The sequence below is a fragment of the Felis catus genome, chromosome B3 (assembly GCF_018350175.1).
Source record: "Felis catus isolate Fca126 chromosome B3, F.catus_Fca126_mat1.0, whole genome shotgun sequence".
In the NCBI taxonomy this organism is placed as follows: domain Eukaryota; kingdom Metazoa; phylum Chordata; class Mammalia; order Carnivora; family Felidae; genus Felis; species Felis catus.
The window spans coordinates 7,434,847-7,455,770 of NC_058373.1; the positions used below are offsets into that span (position 1 = coordinate 7,434,847).

The 20,924-nt window shown below is 50.0% G+C and overlaps 1 protein-coding gene across 10 annotated transcripts in view; it reads left to right on the forward strand.

Annotated features, from left to right (window-relative positions):
• Positions 1–20,924, forward strand: part of NTRK3 (neurotrophic receptor tyrosine kinase 3) — a 397,694-nt gene that overhangs the window by 73,142 nt on the left and 303,628 nt on the right. For all 10 annotated transcript variants that reach the window (XM_045058826.1, XM_045058831.1, XM_045058828.1 and 7 more), the window contains 2 exons: positions 2,075–2,149; positions 3,203–3,274. In XM_045058826.1, coding sequence (XP_044914761.1) covers positions 2,075–2,149; positions 3,203–3,274 — 147 coding nt within the window. The remainder of the gene's footprint in view (positions 1–2,074; positions 2,150–3,202; positions 3,275–20,924) is intronic.

Genomic DNA, 20,924 nt, shown 5'->3' on the forward strand with positions numbered 1-20,924 from the left:
CCCATTGCACTGCCATATCTCAGTGTGTGCCTATGTCGAGGAGGGGTCAATGTGTGGCCATAAGGGTAAGTGTGGCCGTGAGGGCCAGGAAGGGCAAAGTGTTAGATTGCACTGATGATTGCCAACTCAACCATAATAGAGACACATTTACGGATTTCTAATGTGGCCTAAGAAAAATGGTTTCGTTTATTTAAGCAGTTGATTGACAGCTGCTTGTTGGGAGCAGATCCTGGCCTGCAGCTGGGCTCCTGTAAATGAATGGTTGTCTTTAGGAACAGTGTGACCTACTTGGGAGTTTACCTGGACTGATGGTCCAGTGAACACACCTGGGGGGCACTGGCACAGGTCATTTTATTCCTTCTGGTATTCCTTTTCACCTGAAACGGAGCCAGGGTCCCTGCCCTGGCAGGACCAGACCCAGCAAACTGCCCTGGGGCCGCGAGACTTCCAGGGAGAGGACTTTGGAGTTGGAATTCGGTCCCGACCTGGCCACCTGGTCCATGTCCCCAGCAGATGCCAGTGTGTCTGGCTGCTCAGCAGGAACCCCGAGAGAATGTGGTACAAAACGGGCTCTCTGCACACCTTGTCACTGTGCGGCTTTGAAATGCTTCCAGAGGCCCTGGCCACCGCCGCCCTGCGGACTTCCTGGCTCTGGCTCTACTTGATGGCAGACGGAAGAGCCACGGGTGGGGCGGGGCCGGGGAGGAGGTGTCTGGGGAAGGTGGCTGCCACTTTTCTGGCCTCAGTGCGCCTCGGATAGCGGATAGCGGTGTCGCGGGATGAGCTGAGAGGGTACTTTGACCTCAGGGGCCCTAATGGGGGGGGGGGAGTATCAGATCCCAGGAGGGTGGGTGGGCCCCGGAGGGCCTTCCCCTGAGGCCCCTCGCAGTTCCTTGGGGCAGAGAGGTGTATGAATGGTAATTTCTCGCACAACCCTAGAGTTGGAAAGGGTCTTAATAATCAGTAGTTGGATGGCTGAGTTGGAGGATGTTTGTCTCTGGCATTTGGTCAATATCAAAAAAAAAAAAGAAAAAAGAACAGGAATCAAACTTAGGACAGGCCAGCCTCCTGTGCTTACAGAACTTCCCAGTTCCTTTGCTTTGGGTTGGAGCTTATCTACTGGACGAGTTAGTGCTGGTTTATGTCTTTCGATAAAAAGCTCTGGTTAATGGTGATTTATATCTTCGATGAATAAATCGGAGAAGATGAATTAATTATTACTTAGTAAATGTAGTGTGCCTGCTCCATGCAAGCCTCCTTAAACATGAGGTCCCTTGGGAGAAAGTTCTAAGCGGAGACCTTTGTGAGGAGAGAAACTGCTGATCTAGTGTAAACCCTCTCCCTTTGCACATGAAGACAAAAGAGGCCCAGAAAGGTCATATCTCTTGCTCACAGCCGCTGGTCCTTAGGTCCCAGAGGTGAAGCCGGAGCTGGGCTCCTTGGTCTCATTTTCCTTCTGTGACGCCGTGGCGCCTCCCTGGTCCCCAGCCTGTCCCCTTTCTGGAGTTGGTTCTGCCCAATCAAACTATTAGTGTTCTTGAACTCCAGATGTGTTAGGCTGGGGTCACCGAAACGAGGCCGTCAGTGTCTGGACCCTGGGGGACCTGAATCCAGTGTGTGCTCCTCCTGGGCTCTTCCACGCGAAAGCCATGCCCACTGTCCAGCCACTCTCCCCCTCCCCCCTTTAAAAACCGTATCATTTGTATTGTCTTTCTGGACCGCTAAGAAAATGAGCATGTCCTTAGAAGAAGGGAAACTAAGTCACGAAGCCCAACCGGGAAGCCGAGTTTCGGGTCTTTAAAAAAGAAGAGCTTTCTGGAGCTGAGAGGGGACACTAAATGTTGTCCCTGGGCCAGGTGCTCTGGGTCCCGTGACGATCTCCTCAGGCAGGTGGTGTGCATAGATCCTCACAGAGGGAGAAACTGAGGCTCAGAGACCCTTGGCCGCTTGGCAGAAGGCCTGGCTAGTGTGTAGGCGATCTGGGATTCGGAGCCGGGTCTCTCTGGCTCTGAAGACGGCACCTTTCCTGTGGACCCCGGCCGACCTGAACCCTGTCTTTCCTCCTCCCCCGCAGACACATAGAGAACTGGCGGGGCCTGCACACGCTCAATGCAGTGGACATGGAGCTCTACACCGGCCTCCAGAAGCTGTGAGTGTGCCCGGTCTCAGTCTCAGCAGGGGCTTTGGGCTGCCTCCAGGGTTGGGTGGGGTCGCTGGGAAGTCATGGGTGGGGATGGGGGTGGGGGGGGGGGGATGTCAGGCTGCCTCCTGGGCTGGGTGGGGTCACTGGGAAGTCGTGGGGGGGGATGGGTGTAGGGGGATGTCAGGCTGCCTCCAGGGCTGGGTGGGGTCACGGTGGGGTGATGGGTGGGTATGGTGGGGGGGGGGGGATGTCAGGCTGCCTCCTGGGCTGGGTGGGTCGCTGGGAAGTCATGGGTGGGGATGGGGGTGGGGGGGGGATGTCAGGCTGCCCCCAGGGCTGGGTGGGGTCACGGGTGGGGTGATGGGTGGGTATGGGGGGGATGTCAGGCTGCCTCCTGGGCTGAGTGGGGTCACAGGCGGGAGGGGGGTGGGGGGGTGCGGAGGGGTGCTGGGCACTGCCAGCTGTCCTCTGTACTTTGCTCCATTGTTTCTCTTTTAGTAGAGTCAGTACCACCTACTTGGGGGATGTCCTGGCCTTCAGAGGCCACGCCCTCCCCCTCCCCCATTTCCTCTCAGCCTAGAAAGCAAGGGTGTTCTGTGATCTCACCAGTATCTAGGGTTTCAGGGCAGGACCTGAACCCAGGTCTCCGGACTAGTGTTCTTGCCTCAACCCTGTGGTTGACTAATGGTCCCCCCCCACCAAAGTGCCACACTCCCAGCCACCTCCTTCTGACTCTAGGTGTTAGTGGCTCTGGGGCACTTGGGGTTGGAGAGGGAGTAGGGACAGTCACTGGACCAGATTCTTGAGGAAGAGACCGGTTGTTGTTACCTGCTTGCTGACCGCTGCGGGCACATCCGGATCCCTCTCCCAGGTCCTGGTGGGGTGTGAGCCCAGATACCATCCCCTGGGCCCCTGGTGATGCTGGCGGATGAGGAAATGCATTCAGTTCACAGGGGCGGCTGCAGGCGCAGCCTTGGCGCGACCTTCTGTCAGCTCAGCTGGGAGCAGACGTCCTGGTGCTCTGTAGGCTCTGCTGACCCTGTTTTTGTCTCTCTCCAGGACCATCAAGAACTCAGGACTTCGGAGCATCCAGCCCAGAGCCTTTGCCAAGAACCCTCACTTGCGCTATATGTGAGTAGAGCTGGGACCTGGGCTGCAGGGAGCGGGAGGGGGCGCGTGGCAGGAGAGTGCTGGGCGGCGGAATTGGAGACCTGAGGTCTGGGCCTGGCCTTGTCACTGTGTGCCCTGGGCCTCCAACTTTACCTCCTACAGTGAGGGTTTGGGATTTGAGGATCTCTAAGGTTCCTGTCAGAAGGAAAAGCCTAAACCAGGGCTTGGAGGGGGAAAGTCTCCTGACTCCCAAGTTTGTTTGTTTTTCATTTGCAGTTTGATGGGAATGTAAATAAGATATTCCACTTATCTGTGATGTGAACGCTATGCTTCTGAGAGCATTTGTAGGTCCGAGTGTGTGTGTGTGTGTGTGCATGTGTGGCTGTGTGTTGAGGTGGGGCTGGAAAAAGAGGGAAGGCAGGGGCAGACCAAGTGTTGTGTCTGAATAGGCTCTGGGTTCTGTGGAGAAGGGCTCAGAGAATGGAGACCCCTGTATAAGAGGTCACACAGCTTTGTCTGGGACAGTTTGCGGGTCACATGGCTCTGGGTGGGATTCTTGTCTGTACCTCCCTCCACCCCTTCTTTCCCTCTGCCTTCCATGTCTGATGGCGGAAGGGCCTCCTCAGGGTTGGCTCTGGTTGGACCTGTGGCCACCTTGGACATCCACTGGGCACGTTCCTGAGAGAGTAGAGATTCGGCAGGAACCAGGTGGAGAGGCAGGAGTCTGTTGTATTTGGGGAGAAAATGGAGCAGTGACGTGCAGGTGAATCTTTCCTTTGGCCACAGGAGAGTTGTACTGGCCGAGGCATTTTGCATTTGATGAGAGGAGGGCAGTCCGCTGGATAGGAGTGTCCTCTGAAGAGGCAGAACATCCAGAGGAAGCTCTCAGAAAGTGGCGGGAAGGGAGGAAGGGAAAAAGAAGAGACCATGGAGGATTGTGGTGGTAGGGGTGGTTCCCTTTGGGGGTCCTGGCCTCACCCTCTGTTCCTCTGTGTGCTTTCTCAAGCACATAGTAAGTAATCGGTGAACACACACACACACACACACACACACACACACAGCGACCAGTTATGGCCACCCTTGCTTGATGCTCACCTTTCTTTTCTCCATCTGGAACTGGCATGCTGCAAGGCCCTTGCTCAGGCCCTGACGTATTAGCTGTGGGGGACGAGACCTCCTTTCCAAATGTCCCATTTAGCAGTTGCCCCTTATCCTAGTCTAGCGTCTGTGGTGAGATTCTCCTCATGTGTGTTCTTTGCAGCTGGAGGCGTAGCTGGAACCAGAGGAGGGCCTTGGACCAGATGCTCCAGGTGTTTATTTTATTGGGGATTTGAATTTCAATGTAAAATATCCCAGGGGAAGAAGCTTTTGACCTCCGAGAAGTCTTGCTTTTCATGCTAACTCGTTCAAAGTTCACAAAGTTAACCGCCCATGGCAGGTCACGTGGGGACGGTGGAAGCTGGGGACCACATGTCCCCTCTGAAGGGGCAGCCAGCTGATGCTGCTGTTGCGTGGGGGTGGGGGCCTCGCGTTGCCAGACTTACTGTTTTTTCAAAAAGAGCTGGAGGTCCAGCGAAACCACTCAAGTTTTAAATGCTGGCAACTGAAGACAAAACCCCTCTACCCCACGGGCCAAACAGAACATCTCCATGCGCAGAATATGGCACATGGAGTACCAGTTTGTGGTAGTCACACTTGGGGGAGGGAAGCTGTCAACATGGGAGAGGACAGAGGCCGGGTGCTTATGCCCTAGAGACTTCTAAGGCATTGGGTTACCTGCAGCTCTCAGGAAAATCGAGGGGGCTTTGGGATCCCTCAGTTTTCTTTGGGCCCCAGAAATGGGAGCAGGGGTGCATCTCTGAAGTGCAATGTACTGGAACATTCCTTTGACTTACCCTTGAGATCCTGCAAGAAAGGTGTGACCCATGGTCTCCTTGGGGATGATCTGGGGTCTGTTGGGTGGTGGCCGTGACAGGCTTGTGGGGCTTGTAAGAGTCCCAAGGTTTGGTGGGCAGAACGGGTCTGGTTGGAGTGGTTCTGTTGATAACTGGGAGCCTGCCCATGACCTTGGGCCCTGTTTTCTCCTGGTAGCATCGGGCAGCTTTTGCCAAAGTGCTTGCTGTTGGCAAGAAGGATGGGCTACAATCAATCTACCCCCAATTTGGGCCTGGCTGTACATCAGAGGCCAGTTGGGATGCTTAGCTTGGTATGAGAGATTTAGCACCTGTCGAGAGGAAGCTACAGTGGACACTCCACAGAGGAGTGAAGGAGGTGGACTTCATCGATGGGCTTATTGGTTAACTTTTCCCACTTAATGAGGACACACCCCCTGATCCCAAGTGAGTGAATTTCCCAGCAGCTTCAGGACATTTTTCTGGCAAACGGGCCAGGTTTCTCTGCTCCCTTGCAGCATCTTCTATTTCTGTACTCTAAATGCAGTTACAAGTCTTGGGCCCCAGCTGAGCAATCACAAGATGATCACTTACTCCAACACTAATTGCCGAGCCCTGGCTTGGCGGCTTTTTTCTTTTTTTCTTTTTCTTTTTCTTTTTTTTTTTTTAGGTGATGGCTGAGAAGTCTTTTCTTGTCTCCTCTGTACGGAATAAGAAGCAGGAAGTGAAATCATCACCCTCTGTACTGATGTCAAGTTATCTAAATTGTCCTGATTGGCTCTGCCTCCCCCCCCCCTCTTCTAAGCTGCTGTTCATCACTCAGGGTCTGCTTCTTCCTCAGGGCAGAAAAATGAACCAATGATGTTGAGGCCAAGTTGTGTGTCACGAAGGAGGCTGGAGAGGAGGACTCTTGTGTCCTACTTCAAGGTTTATGAGTGACTGACCACCTTTTCTTGACTGCTTCAGGTTTTTCTCTGTCCTTTATTGAGCCTGAGAAAAGGAAATTGTGATTCATCTACACCCAGGGAGAGCCTTTCTGAGACACTGGCGTGTCCTTGACCCTTAGATCCTTTTCTTAGCTCCTGGATTAAGGATTCGTAAGGATAAAGATCTTCCAAGTGGATAATTGGAATAGCTATTTGCTCATCTGTAAAATGGGCACACTTTGCGGATGGGATGTGGGGAAGATGAGGTTAAGGAGGCACACGCAGCACTTAGCGCAGTGACCAATAAATGGTCAGGGTTCAGAAACCGCAGTCGTTAATAGTGATAATAATTACTGTTACTCATGGTGGTGATAATAGAACCAAAGAGGGGGGACCAAGTGGCCTTGATGATTCTGACCGCGACTTTGTTCTGGAAAAGTCATATATCCTGCAGTGCAGTCCATCTGTCTGGAGCCTGGGATACTCCCCTCTGCAATCTCTCGTGTCTTTCTTCCTTGAATACTGATGAATGACCCCGGAAAGATTCTCTGTTCTTTCCGTTTAGTCCCCCTGCCCTAGACTCCCTGAACACCCCTCTCTGATGATGTTAGTTTCAGAAAGGACCCAAACGATTCGGCTGATGAGCTTACCCTTGGTTTCCATCCGATTGGAGACCACATCCACATCCACATCCACCCGCACTAGTGAACTTGGATTATTGGCCGAGTTTCCCAGCCCCGTTTCTGCAGCTGGCTCATCTCTTCCTTTTTGGGGGTTTGTTTTCTCTGGCGTGGCTCACATCGGCCGGATCTTTGCAGTCTGGGGTCCCCATAAGCCGAATAATGTAGACGTCTGTCTCTGAACTGCACTAAAATGGTGCTATTTTCTTCCATCTGTGGAGCACTTCAGAGTTCTCGAAGTGCTTTCCCACATTATCTCCTTGAACTCTCATTCCCATGCTGGCTGGGGGAGGGTGGTAGGCAGCCCAGGAGGCAGGGCTAGAGAGGGTCTCACGTGTGAGTGGAAGCCGAACTACCGTGAAGTCCTCTGATTTTCTTTCCAGGAATCTTTCCGTTATACCCCATGGGCCAGAAGGGGCAATATTTTTCACGGAAGAAATTAAAAATTTTTTTTCTTCTTTTTTTTTTTTTTTAAATTTTTTTTTTTCAACGTTTATTTATTTTTGGGACAGAGAGAGACAGAGCATGAACGGGGGAGGGGCAGAGAGAGAGAGGGAGACACAGAATCGGAAACAGGCTCCAGGCTCCGAGCCATCAGCCCAGAGCCCGACGCGGGGCTCGAACTCCCGGACCGCGAGATCGTGACCTGGCTGAAGTCGGAAGCTCAACCGACTGCGCCACCCAGGCGCCCCTTTTTTTTTTCTTCTTAAGGTGGTCAGAAAATTTCATAAAAAAGCTAGTGTCAGGAGAGAAGAAGGAAAGGCTGGTATTGACTGAGAACTGACCCTGTGCCAAGGACTATACCTGGTGCTTTTTGCAAATACGACCGTGTTCCTCTTGGTAACCCTAAGTTAGGGTTCCTCTATCCCCATTTGATAGATGGGAACACTGAGGCACAGAAATCGTAACTGACTTCTCCCAAGATCACACAGTAGTTAGCGGAACAGCCAGGACCTGGACTCTGATCCCCAAGCCTCTGAAGTCGGTGTATTGTTCTGCAGACCAGGCATGTTTGTGTCTCTCCCTGTGGTTCTCCAGCAAGAACTCCTTATGAGAGGGGCGGGAGTCTTTAAAGTTTTATAAGAGAGAGCTGCTGTTTCTCCTGGGGGTTTATCACCATCCATCCTCCAAGACCTCTGTTGAGAAAGTTCTGTTTGGTTTCTTTTCCTATTCAGGTCAAATCCTGTAACGACAGTTATGTTACAACCTGAATATCTCTATTATAAAAGACTTCTTAGGATTAGCCTGTGGCTCCTTCATTTCCAAGAATATGCAATGTGAGATTCCAGCAAGCCAAAAGAATTTATTTAATCCCTTCGAGTTGTTGTGGTCGGGTTTCTCTGGTGTTCCGTTTCTTGCTTTTGCTCACAAAGCTCTGGATACCCCATTAAGTTGTTCCTCTCTGTCGTAAGCAGACGCACGCTTGATCTTCAGCTGAGTGAGCCAGCCCTGAGCTGACCTGTGTGGGAGTGTGATGGGGCGACGAGGGGGAGAATGTCCTGATGGGAGCATGATTGTGTCAACTGTATTGTGTTCCCAAGGAGAGAAAGTCAGTGGCCCTGGGCGGGTAGGAAAGAGGAATCGGCCGAGTCCCTGCCATTTCAGAACTTGACTGAGAAGGCAGTACATTTCTCTCGAGGTTATTGGGGTGGAAACGTGGTGAGATTGATTCATTATGTATTGTAAATCACTCAATGCTTTTTCTCCTTGAAGTAACCCCCCATTCTGGGATACGAGACAATGTGTAGATACTTTATCAGTAGACTTTTGCCTTCCTGCCTGCCTCTTCCCTCTGCACGGACTTTCCTCCAGGTCCCAAAGGGATTGGCGAGTGGTACTCTTGTCCCCTTACTGCTTCTCCCACATGCGCCCTACCTCCTCTGTTCCACATGGAGGACTTAGCCATTGAGCACTGTGTAGCTAACAGCATGGGTTTTAGAGAGAGAAGGGCCAGGGGTTCAAATCTGGATCCTTCACGTCTTACGTAGTAAGCTTCTATGCCTTACTTAGGCAAGCTGCTGAATTTCCGTGAGTTTTGAAGGGATTGTAAGAATTCCTACTTCATGGGATTGTCCTGAGCCTTCAATAAGATGATGCTTAGAAAGTGCTTAACATGGTGCTTTATGAAAGACTTAGTATATGTTTTTGCTGTTATTAATGACTTCTTCCCTGATCATTGGTTTCTGATTCTCCATAATCACAGGTAATTAAAGCAGAAAGGGCTCTAGAGCTAACCTCCCAAATTTATATTCCTGTCTCTGCTCTCATCCCTGCTTTTTATTTTTTTAAGTTTATTTATTTTGAAGAGAGGAAAAAAAAAAGCGAGAGGTGGGGGGAGTGCATCCCGAGCTGTCTGCGCAGCATGGGCTCGAATTCATGAACCAAGAGGTCATGACCTGAGCTGAAATCTAGAGTCAGATGCTCAACTGGCTGAGCCACCGGGCGCCCTTCATCTCCGCCCTTTAGATTTCTTTCATATGTTAAACCACTTTTGTTAAATCTCCTGCTTGACATCTCCCCTTGAGTGGCTAAGATTTGGGTCACACTTAACTTGGCGAAAACAGAATTGTTGGTTTCGGTCCACCTCCTCCCTCCAAACCTGTTTCCCTTGGTGGTTCCTGTTTTTGTAAGCAGTACCACCCGCTAGATCACTCACACGAGAATCTCCTGAGTCATTTTGCTTCTTCTCTTCCCTTCGCCTGCTTTCTTCTATCCTTCCACCGGTTACCCACCATATACCATCTTGGTCCAGGCTCTCTGGCAACAGCTTCCTAACTGGTTTTCTTACTTTTTGTTCCTTACATTTCGTTTCTAGTACCGTTGCCAGAGTGATATTTTAAATACAAAAATCCAGTTGTGTCATTCCACGGCTTAAAGCCCTCCAATTACTTCCCATGTTACTTAGAATAAAAGCTAAACCCCTTACCATGGCCACAGGATTCGGGCTGTTTTGGTTTCCTCTCTTTGTCTGCTTCCCTGGCACTTTCCTCCCTTGCTCTCTGCTGCAGCCCATTTTATTTTATTTTAATTCAGTTTTTTCAAATATTTATTTTTGAGAGAGAGAGAGAGCACCTGCGCGGGCGTGGGGAGGGGCAGACAGAGGGGACCAGAGGATCTGAAGTGGGCTCTGCGCTGCCAGCAGAGAGCCTGATGCGTGACTTCAGCTCAGGAATCTCTAGATATGACCCGGGCCGACACTTCACCAACTGAGCCACCTAGGCGTCCCTCTGCTGCAGCCTTATGAACTAACTCTCTTTCAGTTCCCTGAATGTGCCATGTTCGTTCCTCCCCTTGGAGTTTTTGTCCTTGCTGATCCACTGGCCCCAGATCTGTGCATGGTTGGCTCCTTGTCATCATTCTCTCTGATGCCCCTTGCTTCGCCCAGCCTCTCTGACCACCCAGTTTCCGTGGCCTTTCTTCTCTTCATGCACCTGTCACCCAGTTACAACCTGTGGCTTAACGGTTTCCCTGGCCCTTGTTACTTTCGACTGTGTGGAAATATCTCTTTCATTTATCTGTTAAATTGTTTATACCCCATGTCCCCTGCAAGAATGTCAGTTTCCATGGAGCAAGGACTTTGTGTTCTCTGCTGTAGCTCCAGTACCTAGAATAACACCTGTCCCATAGCAAGTGGCCCGTAGCTCTTTGTTGGACATAGCCATTTGTTGGCTAGTCTGACTTGATCATTCTGTGAACGAGAGGGTGGATTTCTTCTATAGTAGAGAAGAATTCTGACCAAGATCTATGGGTAGGAACTGAGCCAGGACTAGAACACAGGTCTTGGTATTAGCAGCGTGACATTCTTTCCACCGTATCGTCCTGTTGACCGTTTTCGGGTCCTCTCTAGCCAGACCTCCTCACACTCTGTGTATGGTGGAGAACATTGAAGCTGTGTTAAAAAGAAAGGCTATACTGGGGCGCCTGGGTGGCGTAGTCGGTTAAGCGTCCGACTTCAGCCAGGTCACGATCTCGCGGTCCGTGAGTTCGAGCCCCGCGTCAGGCTCCGGGCTGATGGCTCGGAGCCTGGAGCCTGTTTCCGATTCTGTGTCTCCCTCTTTCTCTGCCCCTCCCCCGTTCATGCTCTGTCTCTCTCTGTCCCAAAAATAAATAAACGTTGAAAAAAAAATTTAAAAAAAAAAAAAAAGAAAGGCTATACAGGGCAAATAATGTGCACAAAACACCTCTACCATAACACTGCTATAAAATGTGCAAATAGGACATAATCCCATCACAACACCACTCTGCTGAAGTGTCACATGAAAACGTACAGTGAAGGCAACTTCTCTCTTTGAGATTTCTGCTCCTACAGCTCTGTCTGCTCAGAAGCCCCCTCGAACCTGGTGCTCGAGCTGATGCCTCGCACGAAATCCCATCAGCCAGTTTGGTTCTTTGGATGAGTAGCTAAGAGGTGCTCTCGCACCACACTGCCCGAGCTTGACTTCCAGCTCTGTTCCATATATCTGTACATCTTGGGCAAGTCACTTAACATAATCTGAATCAGTCTGTGCCTGAATCTCCTCGTTTGAAATACGGGGGGTAAGAGGGTTGTTATGTTAGCAAGATTACATGGATTAATGCGTACGAAGTACTGAGATGAATATGTGACCCATAATAAGAAGCGGTATATGTCAGCTGTTGTTGCTGTGATTCCTGAGGTTACACTGTGACAGTCACAATCTCAGTATGCAGCCAAATAAATACGTAGAGAACTATGTATTAAGGCTCTCCTGTGTTCCTCCCCTTCTAAGTGCTGATGCTCTAGGGGATTTATCATGCACAAGACATGGTTCCCGTCCTTACAGAGCTTACCAGGTATTTGGGGGAATATGAGGCCTTGGCATAGGCCTTGGCATATTTGGAGAATATGGTTAAAGCTGTACAATTTCTCCTCAGAAAAAGTTCTCCCCCTCTGCCCCAGCACACCATTTTGTACGCATTTGGGGGGATTTATAGCCTTCCTGTGGACCTGAGTTAAGAACCTGTCCGAGGATGTCCTAGAGACAGGCGTGTGGTGGTTGGGATGTGTGGTTTATACCTAGCAGGTCACAGCCATTTGAAATTCTTTTTTTAATATTTATTTTTGAGAGAGAGACAGAGAGACAGAGTGCAAGTGGGGGAGGGGTAGAGAGAGAGAGGGAGACACAGAATCTGAAGCAGGCTCCAGGCTCTGAGCTGTCAGCACAGAGCCTGACGTGGGGCTCAAACTCACGAACCGTGAGATCATGACCTGAGCCGAAGTCGGCCGCTTAACCGACTGAGCCACTCAGGTGCCCCAGGGTGCCTAAAACTACTATTCTAGATGTGACAAATGAGGTTTATATTATGCCATATCCTCCTGGGCATAAAGGAACACTTTCATAACTTACGGTCTTCACTGTAGTTAAGATAGGTTAGGAATAGACTGGGTATGGTATGGAATTTCTTTTTTGGGGGTGATGAAAAATGTCCTCAAAGTGGTTGCGCAACCATGTGAACGTACCAGAAAATATCGAATCGTACGGTTAAGTGGGTGAACTATATGGTACGTGAATTATATATCAATAAAAACAATGCACGTGCGTGTGTGTGTGTGTGTGTGTGTGTGTGTGTGTGTGTGTGTCCCATGCCTCTCTCCAGCAGAAGCTTTTGGAGCCTGTGTGGGGCTTTCCTGTCTCTTTGCCCTTTGTCACGGGACACAGGATGTTACATTCAGACAGAGGCTGCTCCATTATCCTGAGTCTCGCTGGGAAGCTGATGGGGGGACAAAGCCACAGCTGACCTTCTGTGGACATGCAGTATGAGAAAGAACTAAACATTGGCTGTAGTAAGAAAAGAAACAGATAAACCAGGGATAACGATGGCCGTAACCCGTGCATGGGCAGGCACGTACTGGGACCCTCTCCGTGCTTAGCTGTCATTCTCTTCCTTTCTGTCTCCCTCAGGAAGGGGTCTCAGAGCACAAGGGAGGCGGATGCTGTTGCAGCGATGGCTTTGAACCTTCGCGAAGAAGTAAATTGTGAGCCAATGGTGGCTTAAACAAATTTTTTTTAACGTTTATTTTTGAGAGAGAGAGCACGAACGGGAGGGGCACAGAGAGAGGGAGACAACAGAACCTGAAATCAGGCTCCAGGCTCCGAGCTGTCAGCACAGAGCCCAACGCGGGGCTCGAACCCACGAGCCGTGAGATCATGACCGGAGCTGAAGTTGGATGCTTAACTGAGCCACCCAGGCACCCCAGTGGTGGTTCTTTATAGAGGTTGTGTGTTACTCATGATACCACTCACGCCTTTGACACTCTGCACAAAGTTGACCTTTTCCAGTCTTCCAATCCAAGGCAGCGGAGGGGCCGCTGGCTTAGACTCTTAAGTATGACTGTCGATCAGAGGTGGGCTAGAGTGGCTAGGAGGCTCGTGGAGCAGGTGACAGTGGGGTTGGGCTTTGGAGGAGGTGTGGGCTTGGATGGATGGGCGTGGGCACTTATGACACAGGGGCTGCCGCTCTCCATGGTGTGAGAGCGGCCCTTTTCCCACTTGAAATTCCTCCCGGAGCTATTGAGACACATGTTCATGGTTCCAGGCTGTGGGGTCTGGCCAGCAGGTCAGCTCTGAAAGAATTCCAAGGGAACAGGGTGTGGAAACGGAACCGTTTGTCACTGGAGGAGGATTTTCCCAGATCATTATGAGGCAGCACCGTGTGTCTGCTGGTATGTCTGCTTTGTGGGCAGGAGGGAAGAAGATGCTGAAGTTTGGGCTCACGCGGGTGTGGGGAGCCGTTTGATACCTGGATGGCTGTCATTTTGAGAGGTACCATTTGGCTGTCAGCTGGGTGATGCTCCTTGAACTTTCCTCTTTTTCTGCATTGTTCTGTGACCTTAGGTGAGCCGCTTAACCTGTCCAGTCCATTTCTACGTCTGTAAAATGAAGCAGTGTTGTAGATGGCCCAGGCCTGGCCTCAGCATTTTGGGAAATCTGGGATCGTCAAGGGGCAGGGCCAGGGGAAAAGCTGCAGTCCTTCCCCTCTCCCTACCTCCCCGCAGGGCAGGCACTCCGATGCAGTGAGTCCCATGGACTTAACATCAGTGAAGCACTCACTGTATGCCCAGCTTTCTGTGCAGCACTCACTATGTGCCCGGCTTTCTGTGCACTTCCCACATCACTTTATGGCAAGTGGGCATTGATGTCTCCGTTTTGCAGATGGGGAATTTGAGGCACAGAGTTAAGTGACTTGCCTAAGTTGACACAGCTACTAAGTGGCAGGGACAAGCCAACCCTGGGTGGGCTGCCTCTGGGACTCTAGAGCCTTCCCTTTTATTAAAAGGGAATTGTCTGTGGCCACCCGAGGTCCAGCCTGGGCAGGAGTCCGTTTTCTGGAACCCGGCTGGGAAGGATGGTCAGGCAGTAAGCTTCAGAGTGGCACTTCTCAGGATCAGGGATGCTTTGGAAGAAGGACCGTGGGAGAATACTAAGGGGGTGTCTGAAACCAAGTCCTCGTTTTCACCCGGCTGCCAGCAGGGTCTAGGTGGGTGGGTGATGCCCGGCTGGCCCTCAGGGAGCCGTTAGCAGAGCATCACACGGGGTGGGTGTTCAGTAGAGAGAATGGAGCCTGGTGATGGAAAAGGTGGAGATAAACCCACACTTATGATGTATGGAGGCAGGAGAAGGAGGCTTTCAACTTGTCTGTTTTCGGACAAGGCTGCTTTGCATGGCCCCCGCCCTGGCTGTCTTTGGCCCCAGCCCCAGGAAAGACTATTTGCAGGTGGTGGAGCCCACTACAAAAAAGTGGAAGGGTATGGACCAGGTTAGATGAGCTCTAAGGTCCCTGCCTCAACAGCTCGTGGTTTTGTGCTGGGGTGTGTGCAGCTTCAGCACCTGACACCGCCTTGCGCCACCGAGTGGTGTCATTTCTGTAGATCTGCCGGGGTCTTCTTCCCATAGCCCAGCCTCTACAACATCTGGTGACACCAGACAGAGCTTTTGTTGTGCCTCTTTCAGACGGGTCCTTCTTGCTTCCATAGAACCCAAGTGTGTTTTGTATCCTAGAATTCACCAAGCTCAGGATTTCCAACCTGGAATTTCTTAGCCTCCACGTATTTATGTGCTGCTTCTGATTTCTAGTCAAGTCACACCCTCAGTCTCTGGGTGATTGCCTTTCTGGAGCCCTGGAAAGAATTTGCATCTTGTTCCCTAGGGAGGCAGGTAGCCAGCTTCCTAAATTGAGTTTCTTTCCTCTTGTCCATTTGTGTTTCTCTTGCAGCCTCCCTGTGGTCCTGGGATTAAGGATGTCCTCCCTGATAATTTCTTTCTGTTCACTTTGTTTTATGGACAACATTCTGATCCACCTAGGGCGGACCCAACGTGACCCAGACAGTGTGGCTGCGTACCTTGCCAGCCAGAGTGTTTGTGATGTGTGATTCTTTTCATCGAAACCCTGTGTGCGGCATAGAGCTTTTTCATTTCAGGTATCTCCATTCTCTAGGATGCACTGGACTGAGCTTTAAGGGTTTTCTTGTAACCTTGTCAGCTTTCTCAAAGCTCAGTCTGATGCTGAGTAAACACTGTGGCCTCCGTGTCTCCTAGCCTTGGGGATTAGACCATGTGCCCATGTTTTCCAGCCTTGGTTTTTCTTAGTAGATTTTCTTTCCCTTTTTCCCCTCCCCTAAGGCTTCATTACTTTCCATTTGTCCACATCTCTTTTCTCCATTTTTCTTGTTAAGGACAGATTTAGAAAATGAGATTAGTCTCGTGGCTATTTTGGAGTCATCATTAATTCTCGTCCCTTTTCATTCCTTAGCAGGCCAGCAGTCTCGTGTCTTTTTTTCCCTGGTTTTTTTCTTGATGGATTTGTAGAAGTCTCTTCCCGGGGTTAACCCCTTTGTCTCTTGGGACTTGCTGTCGTCCTCTGCCCTTTCCCGGGTGGGCTTCTAGGTAATCCAGCCATTGTGACTGTTCTGGATCAGAAGGGAATTGGGTCCCCCAGAGTGGGGCTCAGCCACATGCTGTCCCTGACCAACCTTGTGTCTTAGAGTCTCGTGAAGTTTATTCATAGTGGCCCTTGGGGTCATGTGGCATTTTCCTGAGATGTGAATTCATTAATTCCCATCAGAAACATCTGTTGAGGTCCTAGTATATCCCAGGCAAAGCTGCAAAGATGAATTACATTTAGGTCTCTGGCTTCAGTGGGTGGGCCAGGGGCAGGAGAGAGAGGCAGAGGGTGGAGGGAGTTACTCTACAGTGTGATGGGGACTAAGGTCTCCCGGGGATTGCTTAACAAAGGGAGGTGTCGCATCTTTGGGTGAGCAGGGAAGGCCCTCTGGGATGGTGATAGACAGTCTGAAACCTGGGAGGTGGGGTGGGAGTCAGCAGCTGGAAGAAGCTTGGTGAGGGGTTGGGTGGTGGGGTATTGGGTGGGGACTATTCTGGGTGGAGGGAACTGGGTGCTGCAGCCCCCACTGAACCTGGAGTCAGGCTGACAGCTTGACCACCGTCCCCATCTTGCCCTGTGGTCCTTAAGGAGGCAGTACAAAAAGGTACCCGCCCCCCCAGGATCCTTAGTTTCCCTTTTCTCATTGGCAGGTCTGATGCCCAGGGCCATCAAATAGCAAGTGGGCTTCTGCCTGTGAGAGACTGAACAGCTTCCTCCCCTGAGGCGCAGTGAGCCCATTTCTGTGTTGTGTCAGGGCCACTGAGAATTAGGTGCCCCCAGCAGTGCCTGCTCCACGGGGGAGTCCAGGGGGATGGCGTCACTACTCACCCACCCAGTACCATTCTCCTGAAATAAAAGGGAACCTTGGTCTTCTTGTCCTTCCCCACATCTGGTGTGCCCAGCTGTGCCTCGGGGGGCAGGCAGCTCACCCCTCCAGGTGGCAGTGGGGCTGCCCCTCTGCGTGCCAGCTGTCCGTCTGCAATCAAGAGCCTCTGCTGATGCCAGCAAGGGCGGTGTTTGCAAAGATCAACCGTGTGCTCCTTATTTATTGTGCGGAAAAGAAAACAAATTAAGGCCTTGTAATTATACAGTTGGGCATGTTCTTAAATAAAGCTTAAGCAGTCAGAACTCCATTTAGAATATTAATAATTGCATTCCCCAGGCCTGATCCCCAGCAGCTTTCTCTCTTTTTGCTCTTTCCCTCTTCTCCCATCCTTCCCTTCTTCTATCCCCCCTTGTTTCTCTCACTGGTGTCCGTCTCTGCTTGGACCTCAGGAATCTCCGGAAAGCCTCACTCGACGGCCATGACTCGGCGTACTTGAGAGCCCGTGTTGGTCTTTTCAAAGACCATCAACAGCATTTATTAGGTGATTTCATAGGCATGGGGCCCTCCTAGGATTTTCTTGCCCTCCTTCCTCCCCTCCCTTATTCTGGTTAAGCGCTGAGAAGAGGCATAACGTGTTTTGGGGCACGGATACTGGAGTCCGTCAGAACTGGGCTCTGTCCCCAGCCAGACCGCTGAGCAGCTGCATGACCTTGGTCAAGACACGTAATCTCTCCGAGCTGGTTCTTCCTCTGGCGATAAAGTCATCCCCCTCGCAGGCTTGTGTTTTGGGACTTGGATGAGAGAATGCATTTGGATCCCTGACACATAGCGAGTTCCTTACAGATGTTAGGTCTTTTCCCTTTGTATCTCTCTAGATCATACGAGACTTTCATGGAGTTTGTAATGTTTGTTGTACCATACTCACGCTTCCGTTGATGTGCCCTGAAGATGCTTGGCACCTATTAGGTCTTCCTGTACACTTGTGAAATGAGTGGATGTATCTGGGGGCCCGCAGGGAGACAGAGAGTGAGGGTGGTCAGTGTGTGGTGTGGTATTACAAGAGTGCCACGGACCTGTTTCCTCTTGTGACTGATGACCAGTTCCCTGAGCAATGTGCTCATCCCCAACATGGCTGTAGTGCTTTAGAAACCACTCTCAGAAGTACCACCTTATTTAACATGCAGTATTAAGGTGAAATAGCAATTACTCTCATCTGTCTTATCATTGAGGAAATGAAGAGAGTGAGTCACCCAAGGCCACATAGCTAGAAGTAGGGAGGTAGGAACCAGGATCCTGGTCTCAGACTCCCAGTGCCTTGTCTTTTCCACTATACTGGGCTGTTCCCTAAGTAATTGCTGACACCTGGGAGGAGACTTACCTGGTTTTTGGACCTCAGAGTTTTGATGCTGCTCTGAGACTTTCCATAGACCCATCGCCACCTTGATTTTTTTTTTTCTTTTGGTTACTTTCCTGCCACATGGGAAATGCATACCAACACTGATTTTCCTGGTAATTTTATGGTAGTTGGGTTATTGACAGAAACTAACTCAAAAATAGCCTAAAACATTCAAATATTGTTAGATTCATGGTCTATATTAGGTGATGGTATGCATAATGCTACGATGAGCCTTGTTAAATACAGGTGAAAGGTGCTGTGGAAACGTCTCCCCATGGCCGGTGCTGTGGCCTGGGGGGTGGGAAGGGATGGAGATTCTAAAGCGGGATTTGGTTCGGGTGGGACTGGATTGTTCAGTCTAGTTGGGAAGATAAAGTGAGCTTCTTAAACCAGAGATGCTGATATGTTAACTTTTGCTGATAGGTGCTGACCATACCAGACAGAGATGTTCTCGTATTCCAGGGATGCTGGGGAAGGACATGGGTCTTAAATTTGTTTTTGAAGGAATGTGTGCAGTATTTTATAGGAGGAAGGAGAAAACTAGATTGTGTGTGTGTGTGCATGTACATTTGCAAGCAAGCAGGGAACAAAGCTGAGACAAAAAAGAGAAGAAATATTTATTGTGTTAAGCTCCCTGCTAAGCACTCCTCCAACAGTAATCCTGTTCGAATAAGTGACATTCTTCCTGTTTTATAAATGAGGACTCTGGGGCTCAGAGAGGTTATGTAACTTGCCCAGAGTCACACAACTAAAGTTACAGATTCATATCTGTAAATTTCTGCTCCAGAATTCATGTTCTTTCTGTTGTATCATGGTGCAAAGGCTGGTTCACGTCTCTGGAGGTGGTTAGGAGCCCAGCTTTCCCCAAAGGAATGTTGAAAAATTGTTTTTTCTCTGCAGGGAAACTGATACCTCACTACCATTACTTTTGCTTATGCAGCTCTCAGCCTCCTTGTTCCTGTCCCTGGGGATTCAGCACCATGGCCAGAGCCTAGGGAGCTCTGGGGGCCCAGTAAGCTGTCAACAGCTCCCCAGAGAGGCTCCCAGGTCCTGGGCTCCCCGTTTTCCTCTCTGTAGCATCATCGCAGTTGCTGGTGGCTCAGCTGTGCTCTTAAGTGAGAGCCGGGTGGTGTTCAGGAAGAGCCTCGCACATGGGGTGGACAGAACTCTGCTGGCCTGCCTGGTGAGATCCAAACGTAAACAGGAAAGGGCATGTGAGAAGGGTCTACTCATTTCCATTCTCTCCTCCCAGGTCCAGGGCAGAGGGGAGGAGGATTATGATTTATGACTTCGTTTACCCTGAACTGGGGAATCCTCTAGGTCCATGAGAAGGGAACTGAACTGGAGGGGGGCTCTTTGCTCAAGGGTAGAGCTCCCCGGGTCTGTGGTCCAGAGTTGCTGTCCTCATTCCTTTACCAAGCCTGTCCTGTTTCTGTTGAATGGGGCCGAAAGCAAGTGCATCTGTCATGTGTTTTATCATAGGAATAGTCAGAGGGGGACAAACTATGGGAGCAGCATAGCAGAGCTGGCTGAGTTATGGTACTGGTGGTACTTCTTGTCCCTGTGCCCTCTTCATTCTTGGAAGGCTTTCACTTGGGTGTATAAAACAGAGCCCTTGACTGGAAGTCCAGACACCTTCAGGCTTACGTGCAGGTGCAACGCACACACAGAGACAACACACACACACACACAGAGGCACACGCTATGGTAGTGTGCTAAGGTGATGGATTCTGGAATCAGACACACTGATTCAGCCCTTATTTTAACAGTACCAGCTTTGTGACCTTGAACTAGCTAGCTAACCTCTAAGCCATGGATTTTTTTTATCTGTAAAATGAGAACAAATCATAACAATAATATGGAACATAAATGATTTTGGGGAAGAGTCGGTGGACTAATATCTTTAATATCTGATATCTAATATCTTTAGTAATTAGTTCCTAACAAGCACTCAATAAATGCTACTCATTATTTCTACTTCTCAGAAAATTATTTCTGTATCCCAATTTTCTTTAGTTTATTCACATGATTATTGTTAATGATTCTGGAAAAAATCCCCATAGCACGGAACAAAGATTAGCAAGTTAATTAATTGTTTGCACTTGTGTTCAAAGCTCAAGGTTTAAATTAAGTTGAGGTCAGCGTAAGTAGCACTGGTATAAGAAAGAATTAGCTGAATTTGGCACCGTGCTCAATGCACGATTTATGAAATTCAGACCATTCAGTGAAATTGACTTGCATGCTTTCATTTAACAATGTTTGTGATCGAAGTGCAAACGATGTCTTCTGCTTTGTGAAAAGACCGGTAAGCAGAAAAGCAGTTCACAACTCCTTGTGTGGATGGTCTCCCCTGGGAGTACCAGTCTTTGCCAGGACCATGCCCTCATGTGCTTTTCCATTCTGTTCTCCTTAGCTCTCATTTCTGCCACGTCTCATTCCGAAGCGCCTTGGCTCTACAGACAGATGCCCTCCTGTTTCCAGATTATACGATCCTCACACAACCTGGGGGGATGTGAAGAAACAATTCCTTGAGAATCCACATGGAACCAAGTAGGGTGGGGGTCATTCTGGGCTCCATATATTCAGTATGAGATAAGAGGTCTTGCATAAGTCTCCGGGGACTCTGCCAGATCTCTGCAGGAGAGAGGCCATGGGGAATAGGAATGAGCACTGCTTTTCCCAAACATTTTGCAGAATTGGACAACAGAGGCCAAAAGACTGTGCATGGTATAAATTACAGAAAACAGTGGTGTAATGACATTGTTTGGTGAATAAATTAAAGCCCTGAGTCATGAGGCCAATAACAGAGAGGGAGCAGAGAAGTGTAATTAAAAGGAGAAAAGAGATGTTTTCAGCTGACATTGGAAGTGAGATTGAGATAGGAGTGGGGCTGGGAAAATGGGGGCAGCTGGCCCCTAACTGTGGCTGTAGCTCAGGAGAGGGGACATGGCTGTTACTGGCAGTCAAGGAGGAGAAGAGAGAGTGGTAATGTGGAGAATTTTAGTAGAAGCAAAGCCACGTGAGCTTTGGAAATAAGGATAGCTGTAGGA